The 11,922-nt window shown below is 44.4% G+C and overlaps 1 protein-coding gene across 1 annotated transcript in view; it reads right to left on the bottom strand.

The window, feature by feature from the left end:
• The window catches only part of si:ch1073-391i24.1 (receptor-type tyrosine-protein phosphatase mu), an 89,692-nt gene that overhangs the window by 7,425 nt on the left and 70,345 nt on the right, over positions 1 to 11,922 (bottom strand). The window contains exons 9-10 of the mRNA XM_065013643.1: positions 5,345 to 5,470; positions 110 to 273 (exon numbers count right to left, since the gene is read on the bottom strand). Coding sequence (XP_064869715.1) covers positions 110 to 273; positions 5,345 to 5,470 — 290 coding nt within the window. The remainder of the gene's footprint in view (positions 1 to 109; positions 274 to 5,344; positions 5,471 to 11,922) is intronic.

Genomic DNA, 11,922 nt, shown 5'->3' with positions numbered 1-11,922 from the left:
GTGACTTGCAGACAGTGTGGGTATGTCCCTGTGTGTTATTGTGTGTTACTTACAGACAGTGTGTGTATGTCCCTGTGTGTTATTGTGTGTGTTATCGTGTGTTACTTACAGACAGTGCACCACAGTGCGTCCCTCTCCTCCATCATACTCCTCCTGCCATTTGTCCACCTGTCTGATGAGCTTGAGGAAGGAGCGTTTGGACATGGGAGTGTCTCGGTACATTGGCCAACCCAGGAACTGGAACTGTTGCACCATACGGTACCCGTCCTGAGGCTGGAGAGACAGACAGGTAGATACAGGTTAACAAACAGACAGACAGGTAGATACAGGTTAATAACAGACAGACAGGTAGATACAGGTTAACAACAGACAGACAGGTAGATACAGGTTAATAACAGACAGACAGGTAGATTCAGGTTAACAACAGACAGACAGGTAGATACAGGTTAACAAACAGACAGACAGGTAGATACAGGTTAACAAAAAGACAGACAGGTAGATACAGGTTAATAACAGACAGACAGGTAGATACAGGTTAATAACAGACAGACAGGTAGATACAGGTTAACAAAAAGACAGACAGGTAGATACAGGTTAATAACAGACAGACAGGTTAACAAACAGAGAGACAGGTAGATACAGGTTAATAACAGACAGACAGATAGATACAGGTTAATAACAGACAGACAGGTAGATACAGGTTAACAAAAAGACAGACAGGTAGATACAGGTTAACAAAAAGACAGACAGGTAGATACAGGTTAATAACAGACAGACAGGTAGATACAGGTTAACAAAAAGACAGACAGGTAGATACAGGTTAATAACAGACAGACAGGTAGATACAGGTTAATAACAGACAGACAGGTAGAAACAGGTTAACAAAAAGACAGACAGGTAGATACAGGTTAATAACAGACAGACAGGTAGATACAGGTTAACAAAAAGACAGACAGGTAGATACAGGTTAACAAACAGACAGACAGGTAGATACAGGTTAACAAAAAGACAGACAGGTAGATACAGGTTAACAAAAAGACAGACAGGTAGATACAGGTTAATAACAGACAGACAGGTAGATACAGGTTAACAAAAAGACAGACAGGTAGATACAGGTTAACAACAGACAGACAGGTAGATACAGGTTAACAACAGACAGACAGGTAGATACAGGTTAACAAAAAGACAGACAGGTTAACAAACAGAGAGACAGACAGGTTAACAAACAGAGAGACAGACAGACAGGTTAACAAACAGACAGACAGGTAGATACAGGTTAACAAACAGACAGACAGACAGACAGGTAGATACAGGTTAACAAACAGACAGACAAACAGGTGGATACAGGTTAACAAACAGACAGACAGACAGACAGGTAGATACAGGTTAACAAACAGACAGACAGACAGACAGGTAGATACAGGTTAACAAACAGACAGACAGGTAGATACAGGTTAACAAACAGACAGACAGGTAGATACAGGTTAACAAACAGACAGACAGACAGGTTAACAAACAGACAGACAGGTAGATACAGGTTAACAAACAGACAGACAGGTATCTACAGGTTAACAAACAGACAGACAGGTAGATACAGGTTAACAAACAAATAGACAGACAGGTAGATACAGGTTAACAAACAGACAGACAGACAGACAGACAGACAGACAGACAGACAGACAGGTAGATACAGGTTAACAAACAGACAGACAGGTAGATACAGGTTAACAAACAGACAGACAGGTAGATACAGGTTAACAAACAGACAGACAGACAGACAGGTAGATACAGGTTAACAAACAGACAGACAGGTAGATACAGGTTAACAAACAGACAGACAGGTTAACAAACAGACAGACAGGTAGATACAGGTTAACAAACAGACAGACAGACAGACAGGTAGATACAGGTTAACAAACAAACAGACAGACAGACAGGTAGATACAGGTTAACAAACAAACAGACAGACAGGTAGATACAGGTTAACAAACAGACAGACAGGTAGATACAGGTTAACAAACAGACAGACAGGTAGATACAGGTTAACAAACAGACAGACAGGTAGATACAGGTTAACAAACAGACAGACATGTAGATACAGGTTAACAAACAGACAGACAGGTTAACAAACAGACAGACAGGTAGATACAGGTTAACAAACAGACAGACAGACAGACAGGTAGATACAGGTTAACAAACAGACAGACAGGTAGATACAGGTTAACAAACAGACAGACAGGTTAACAAACAGACAGACAGACAGGTTAACAAACAGACAGACAGGTTAACAACCAGACAGACAGGTAGATACAGGTTAACAAACAGACAGACAGGTAGATACAGGTTAACAAACAGACAGACAGGTAGATACAGGTTAACAAACAGACAGACATGTAGATACAGGTTAACAAACAGACAGACAGGTTAACAAACAGACAGACAGGTAGATACAGACAGATAGATTTAGCTTCATAAACAGACAGACAGATAGATATAGGTATTTAGGGTAGTTAGGGTCAGGTAAGATAGTTGGGGTCAGGTAAGATAGTTAGGGTCAGGTAAGGTAGTTGGGGTCAGGTAAGGTAGTTGGGGTCAAGTAAGATAGTTGCGGTCAGGTAAGGTAGTTGGGGTCAGGTAAGATAGTTGCGGTCAGGTAAGGTAGTTGGGGTCAAGCAAGATAGTTGCGGTCAGGTAAGGTAGTTGGGGTCAGGTAAGGTAGTTGGGGTCAGGTAAGATAGTTGGGGTCAGATAAGGTAGTTAGGGTCAGGTAATGTAGTTGGGGTCAGGTAAGATAGTTGGGGTCAGGTAAGGTAGTTGGGGTCAGGTAAGGTAGTTGGGGTCAGGTAAGGTACTTGGGGTCAGGTAGGGTAGTTGGGGTCAGGTAAGGTAGTTGGGGACAGGTAAGGTAATTCAGGTCAGGTAAGATACTTGGGGTCAGGTAAGATAGTTGGGGTCAGATAAGATAGTTGGGGTCAGGTAAGATAGTTGGGGTCAGGTGAGGTATGTGCGGTCAGGTAAGGTAGTTAGGGTCAGGTGTTTCAGGTAAGGTAGTTGGGGTCAGGTAAGGTAGTTGGGGTCAGGTAAGATAGTTGGGGTCAGGTAAGGTAGTTAGGGTTAGGTAAGATAGTTAGGGTCAGGTAAGGTAGTTAGGGTCAGGTAAGGTAGTTGGGAACAGGTAGGATAGTTGGGGTCAGGTAGGATAGTTGGGGTCAGGGAAGATAGTTGGGGTCAGGTCGGATAGTTAGGGTCAGGTAAGATAGTTGGGGTCAGGTAGGATAGTTAGGGTCAGGTAAGGTAGTTGGGGTCAGGTAAGGTAGTTAGGGTCAGGTAATGTAGTTGGGGTCAGGTAAGATAGTTGGGGTCAGGTAAGGTAGTTGGGGTCAGGTAAGGTAGTTGGGGTCAGGTAAGATAGTTGGGGTCAGGTAAGGTAGTTGGGGTCAGGTAAGGTAGTTGGGGACAGATAAGGTAATTCGGGTCAGGTAAGGTAGTTGGGGTCAGGTAAGATACTTGGGGTCAGGTAAGATAGTTGGGGTCAGATAAGATAGTTGGGGTCAGGTAAGATAGTTGGGGTCAGGTGAGGTATGTGCGGTCAGATGAGGTAGTTGGGGTCAGGTAAGGTAGTTAAGGTCAGGTGTTTCAGGTAAGGTAGTTAGGGTCAGGTGAGGTAGTTAGGGTCAGGTAAGGTAGTTGGGGTCAGGTAAGGTAGTTGGGGTCAGGTAAGATAGTTGGGGTCAGGTATTTCAGGTAAGGTAGTTAGGGTCAGGTAAGGTAGTTGGGGTCAGGTAAGGTAGTTGGGGTCAGGGAAGGTAGTTAGGGTCAGGTAAGGTAGTTAGGGTCAGGTAAGAGAGTTGGGGTCAGGTAAGGTAGTCGGGGTCAGGTAAGGTAGTTGGGGTCAAGTAAGAGAGTTAGGGTCAGGTGAGATAGTTGGGGTCAGGTAAGATAGTTAAGGTCAGGTGTTTCAGGTAAGGTAGTTAGGGTCAGGTAAGAGAGTTAGGGTCAGGTGAGATAGTTGGGGTCAGGTAAGATAGTTAGGGTCAGGTAAGATAGTTGGGTTCATGTAAGAGAGTTAGGCTCAGGTGAGATAGTTGGGGTCAGGTAAGATAGTTGGGTTCAGGTAAGGTAGTTGGGGTCAGGTAAGGTAGTTGGGGTCAGGTAAGGTAGTTGGGGTCAGGTAGGGTAGTTGGGGTCAGGTAAGGTAGTTAGGGTCAGGTAAGATAGTTGGGTTCAGGTAAGAGAGTTAGGCTCAGGTGAGATAGTTGGGGTCAGGTAAGATAGTTGGGTTCAGGTAAGGTAGTTGGGGTCAGGTAAGGTAGTTGGGGTCAGGTAAGATAGTTGGGGTCAGGTGAGGTATGTGCGGTCAGATGAGGTAGTTGGGGTCAGGTAAGGTAGTTAAGGTCAGGTAAGATAGTTGGGGTCAGGTGAGGTATGTGCGGTCAGATGAGGTAGTTGGGGTCAGGTAAGGTAGTTAAGGTCAGGTGTTTCAGGTAAGGTAGTTAGGGTCAGGTGAGGTAGTTAGGTCAGGTAAGGTAGTTGGGGTCAGGTAAGGTAGTTGGGGTCAGGTAAGATAGTTGGGGTCAGGTATTTCAGGTAAGGTAGTTAGGGTCAGGTAAGGTAGTTGGGGTCAGGTAAGGTAGTTGGGGTCAGGGAAGGTAGTTAGGGTCAGGTAAGGTAGTTAGGGTCAGGTAAGAGAGTTGGGGTCAGGTAAGGTAGTCGGGGTCAGGTAAGGTAGTTGGGGTCAAGTAAGAGAGTTAGGGTCAGGTGAGATAGTTGGGGTCAGGTAAGATAGTTAAGGTCAGGTGTTTCAGGTAAGGTAGTTAGGGTCAGGTAAGAGAGTTAGGGTCAGGTGAGATAGTTGGGGTCAGGTAAGATAGTTAGGGTCAGGTAAGATAGTTGGGTTCATGTAAGAGAGTTAGGCTCAGGTGAGATAGTTGGGGTCAGGTAAGATAGTTGGGTTCAGGTAAGGTAGTTGGGGTCAGGTAGGGTAGTTGGGGTCAGGTAAGGTAGTTAGGGTCAGGTAAGATAGTTGGGTTCAGGTAAGAGAGTTAGGCTCAGGTGAGATAGTTGGGGTCAGGTAAGATAGTTGGGTTCAGGTAAGGTAGTTGGGGTCAGGTAAGGTAGTTGGGGACAGGTGAGATAGTTGGGGTCAGGTAAGGTAGTTGGGGTCAGGTGAGGTAGTTGGGGTCAGGTAAGGTAGTTGGGGTCAGGTAAGGTAGTTGCGAACAGTTAAGCTAGTTGGGGTCAGGTAAATTCAGGTAGGTACCTGTACTGCTGTAGCTACACAGAGTAGCTAGTAGAGAGTGTTAGCTAATTTTCCCATAGTGCCATGGTGTGTGTGTGTGCGTACCCGTGCTGCGTTGTAGATCCGGAATATTCTACTGATTATGTCCTCCTCCAGATCAGCTGAGACAAACTCCACTTGGATTGGCCCATGGCGATGCACGCCGTTCTCTGGCCAGTACTGAGGACAGAGCTAACGCACACACAACACACACACAACACACACACAACGCACACACAACACACACACAACGCACACACAACACACACACAACGCACACACAACGCGCACACAACGCACACACAACACACACACAACGCACACACAACACACACACAACACACACACAACGCGCACACAACGCACACACAACACACACACAACACACACACAACGCACACACAACGCGCACACAACACACACACAACGCACACACAACACACACACACAACGCGCACACAACGCGCACATACAAACGCACACAACGCACACACAACGCACACACAACACACACACAACGCACACACAACGCACACACAACGCGCACGCAACGCACACACAACGCACACACAACACACACACAACGCACACACAACACACACACAACTCACACACAACACACACAACGCACACACAACGCACACACAACGCACACACAACACACACACAACGCGCACACACAACGCGCACACAACAACACACACAACGCACACACAACGCACACACAACACACACACAACGCACACACAACACGCACACAACACACACAACACGCACACAACGCGCACACAACGCACACACAACGCACACACAACACACACACAACACACACACAACACGCACACAACGCGCACACAACGCACACACAACACACACACACAACACACACACAACACACACACAACGCACACACAACGCACACACAACACACACACAACACACACACAACGCACACACAACGCACACACAACGCACACACAACGCACACACAACACGCACACAACGCGCACACACAACGCACACACAACGCACACACAACGCACACACAACGCACACACAACGCACACACAACACACACACAACACACACACAACACACACACAACACACACACAACGCACACAGAAAGGATACGGAAAGAAAATAACTTTCAGGTGGAACAGGAAGCAAAAGGTTTGATAAATATAAACATTTTATATTTACAACTACCTTACCTGACACACCTGACCCTAACTACCTTACCTGACCCTAACTACCTTACCTGACCCCAACTACCTTACCTGACCCTAACTACCTTACCTGACACACCTGACCCTAACTACCTTACCTGACCCCAACTACCTTACCTGACCCTAACCACCTAACCTGACCCCAACTACCTTACCTGACACACCTGACCCTAACTACCTTACCTGACACACCTGACCCTAACTACCTTACCTGACCCCAACTACCTTACCTGACCCTAACCACCTTACCTGACACACCTGACCCTAACTACCTTACCTGACCCCAACTACCTTACCTGACCCTAACCACCTTACCTGACCCCAACTACCTTACCTGACCCCAACTACCTTACCTGACACACCTGACCCTAACTACCTTACCTGACCCCAACTACCTTACCTGACCCCAACTACCTTACCTGACCCCAACTACCTTACCTGATCCCAACTACCTTACCTGACACACCTGACCCCAACTACCTTACCTGACCCCAACTACCTTACCTGACACACCTGACCCCAACTACCTTACCTGACCCTAACCACCTTACCTGACACACCTGACCCTAACTACCTTACCTGACCCCAACTACCTTACCTGACCCTAACCACCTTACCTGACCCCAACTACCTTACCTGACCCCAACTACCTTACCTGACACACCTGACCCTAACTACCTTACCTGACCCCAACTACCTTACCTGACCCCAACTACCTTACCTGACCCCAACTACCTTACCTGACCCCAACTACCTTACCTGACACACCTGACCCCAACTACCTTACCTGACCCCAACTACCTTACCTGACACACCTGACCCCAACTACCTTACCTGACACACCTGACCCCAACTACCTTACCTGACCCCAACTACCTTACCTGACCCCAACTACCTTACCTGACACACCTGACCCTAACTACCTTACCTGACCCCAACTACCTTACCTGACCCTAACCACCTTACCTGACCCTAACTACCTTACCTGACCCCAACTACCTTACCTGACCCTAACCACCTTACCTGACCCCAACTACCTTACCTGACCCCAACTACCTTACCTGACCCTAACTACCTTACCTGACCCCAACTACCTTACCTGACCCTAACCACCTTACCTGACCCTAACTACCTTACCTGACCCCAACTACCTTACCTGACCCTAACCACCTTACCTGACCCTAACTACCTTACCTGACCCTAACCACCTTACCTGACCCCAACTACCTTACCTGACCCCAACTACCTTACCTGACCCTAACCACCTTACCTGACCACAACTACCTTACCTGACACACCTGACCCTAACTACCTTACCTGACCCCAACTACCTTACCTGACCCTAACCACCCTACCTGACCCCAACTACCTTACCTGACCCCAACTACCTTACCTGACCCTAACCACCTTACCTGACCCCAACCACCTTACCTGACCCCAACTACCTTACCTGACACACCTGACCCTAACCACCTTACCTGACCCTAACTACCTTACCTGACACACCTGACCCTAACTACCTTACCTGACCCCAACTACCTTACCTGACCCTAACCACCCTACCTGACCCCAACTACCTTACCTGACCCCAACTACCTTACCTGACCCTAACCACCTTACCTGACCCCAACCACCTTACCTGACCCCAACTACCTTACCTGACACACCTGACCCTAACCACCTTACCTGACCCCAACTACCTTACCTGACCCTAACCACCTTACCTGACCCTAACTACCTTACCTGACCCCAACTACCTGACCTGACCCTAACCACCTTACCTGACCCCAACTACCTTACCTGACCCTAACCACCTTACCTGACCCTAACTACCTTACCTGACACACCTGACCCCAACTACCTGACCTGACCCTAACCACCTTACCTGACCCCAACTACCTTACCTGACCCTAACCACCTTACCTGACCCTAACTACCTTACCTGACACACCTGACCCCAACTATCTTACCTGACCCTAACCACCTTACCTGACCCTAACTACCTTACCTGACCCCAACTATCTTACCTGACCCTAACTATCTTACCTGACCCTAACTATCTTACCTGACACACCTGTCGACTGAATTATGTTTCGTAATATTTAATAAAATAATCTAATTTTAAGTGTTAATTTCTTAACTAACTCATCAACATGTTTTTTAAAAGATAGCTTTTTGTTGAATCCAGATAACCAGATATTTATACGCGTGGACACGATCAATGAGGTTACCATCAATCCTACATAAATCATCAGATACATTATTTTTATACGTGAATTGGAGATGAAGATATACTTAACAAACATCAAACCGTAGCTCCACTAAAGCCGACCGCACACAACGCACACACAACACACACACAACGCACACACAACACACACACAACACACACACAACACGCACACAACGCTGAGACCTTTAAAACCATCTGGAATTGAACTGATAAAGGCCAACTAAAGCAACATTGAGTTAGCTGACGTTTTTGTATTAATTGGTGCTTGGTGCAGTCTTATATAATATCTTTCATTCTGTTTTTCTTCTTCTCTCTCCTGTCACCCTTTCATGTGACAGGTATCAGTCTTCTCAACAACCAAACAAACAAACAAATCCACCTGTTTCCTTCGTTTTTTAAACCCCCAGGAAACCCATAGTTTCTTTTTGCGTGTAAAAGAATAGGTGATCAAAAGATGTTCAGGGGGAGAATGGATGTGATACGGAACGTGGTACCAACTCTTTGCTTTGACAGTTAAAAACTGTGAGAGTAGTAAACCCCGAGGGGGACAGGCTCATAAGAGCAGGGAAATACCCACGTCTACCCTCTCTGAAGAGACAGACGGGGTAGAAACGATACAACATACACCTGTATAGTCAGAGAAATACCCACGTCTACCCTCTCTGAAGAGACAGACGGGGTAGAAACGATACAACATACACCTGTATAGTCAGAGAAATACCCACGTCTACCCTCTCTGAAGAGACAGACGGGGTAGAACGATACAACATACACCTGTATAGTCAGAGAAATACCCACGTCTACCCTCTCTGAAGAGACAGACGGGGTAGAAACGATACAACATACACCTGTATAGTCAGAGAAATACCCACGTCTACCCTCTCTGAAGAGACAGACGGGGTAGAAACGATACAACATACACCTGTATAGTCAGAGAAATACCCACGTCTACACTCTCTGAAGAGACAGACGGGGTAGAAACGATACAACATACACCTGCATAGTCAGAGAAATACCCACGTCTACACTCTCTGAAGAGACAGACGAGGTAGAAACGATACAACATACACCTGTATACTGTATAGTCAGTATATTATCTAGACCACATACACCTGTATACTGTATAGTCAGTATATTACCTAGACAACATACACCTGTATAGTCAGTATATTACCTAGACAACATACACCTGTATAGTCAGTATATTACCTAGACCACATACACCTGTATACTGTATAGTCAGTATATTACCTAGACCACATACACCTGTATACTGTATAGTCAGTATATTACCTAGACCACATACACCTGTATACAGTATAGTCAGTATATTACCTAGACGACATACACCTGTATACTGTATAGTCAGTATATTACCTAGACAACATACACCTGTATACTGTATAGTCAGTATATTACCTAGACCACATACACCTGTATAGTCAGTATATTACCTAGACAACATACACCTGTATACTGTATAGTCAGTATATTACCTAGACCACATACACCTGTATACTGTATAGTCAGTATATTACCTAGACCACATACACCTGTATACTGTATAGTCAGTATATTATCTAGACAACATACACCTGTATAGTCAGTATATTACCTAGACAACATACACCTGTATACTGTATAGTCAGTATATTATCTAGACAACATACACCTGTATAGTCAGTATATTACCTAGACAACATACACCTGTATACTGTATAGTCAGTATATTACCTAGACAACATACACCTGTATAGTCAGTATATTATCTAGACAACATACACCTGTATACTGTATAGTCAGTATATTATCTAGACAACATACACCTGTATAGTCAGTATATTACCTAGACAACATACACCTGTATAGTCAGTATATTATCTAGACAACATACACGTGTATACTGTATAGTCAGTATATTATCTAGACAACATACACCTGTATAGTCAGTATATTACCTAGACAACATACACCTGTATACTGTATAGTCAGTATATTACCTAGACCACATACACCTGTATACTGTATAGTCAGTATATTATCTAGACAACATACACCTGTATAGTCAGTATATTACCTAGACCACTTACACCTGTATACTGTATAGTCAGTATATTACCTAGACCACATACACCTGTATACTGTATAGTCAGTATATTATCTAGACAACATACACCTGTATAGTCAGTATATTACCTAGACCACATACACCTGTATACTGTATAGTCAGTATATTACCTAGACCACATACACCTGTATACTGTATAGTCAGTATATTATCTAGACCACATACACCTGTATAGTCAGTATATTACCTAGACAACATACACCTGTATACTGTATAGTCAGTATATTACCTAGACCACATACACCTGTATACTGTATAGTCAGTATATTACCTAGACCACATACACCTGTATACTGTATAGTCAGTATATTACCTAGACCACATACACCTGTATACTGTATAGTCAGTATATTACCTAGACAACATACACCTGTATAGTCAGTATATTACCTAGACAACATACACCTGTATACTGTATATAGTCAGTATATTACCTAGACAACATACACCTGTATAGTCAGTATATTACCTAGACAACATACACCTGTATACTGTATAGTCAGTATATTACCTAGACATACACATACAGTATATTACCTAGTATACTGTATAGTCAGTATATTACCTAGACAACATACACCTGTATAGTCAGTATATTACCTAGACCACATACACCTGTATAGTCAGTATATTACCTAGACAACATACACCTGTATACTGTATAGTCAGTATATTACCTAGACAACATACACCTGTATAGTCAGTATATTACCTAGACAACATACACCTGTATAGTCAGTATATTACCTAGACAACATACACCTGTATACTGTATAGTCAGTATATTACCTAGACCACATACACCTGTATAGTCAGTATATTACCTAGACCACATACACCTGTATACTGTAGTCAGTATATTACCTAGACAACATACACCTGTATACAGTGTATAGTCAGTATAGTCAGTATATTACCTAGACAACATACACCTGTATACTGTATAGTCAGTATATTACCTAGACAACATACACCTGTATAGTCAGTATACTGTATAGTCAGTATATTACCTAGACAACATACACCTGTATACTGTATAGTCAGTATATTACCTA

The sequence above is a fragment of the Oncorhynchus nerka genome, linkage group LG9b, assembly GCF_034236695.1.
Source record: "Oncorhynchus nerka isolate Pitt River linkage group LG9b, Oner_Uvic_2.0, whole genome shotgun sequence".
Taxonomy (NCBI): domain Eukaryota; kingdom Metazoa; phylum Chordata; class Actinopteri; order Salmoniformes; family Salmonidae; genus Oncorhynchus; species Oncorhynchus nerka.
The sequence above is the reverse complement of the archived record's forward strand: the minus strand, read 5'-3'. Positions and strand labels throughout refer to the sequence as shown.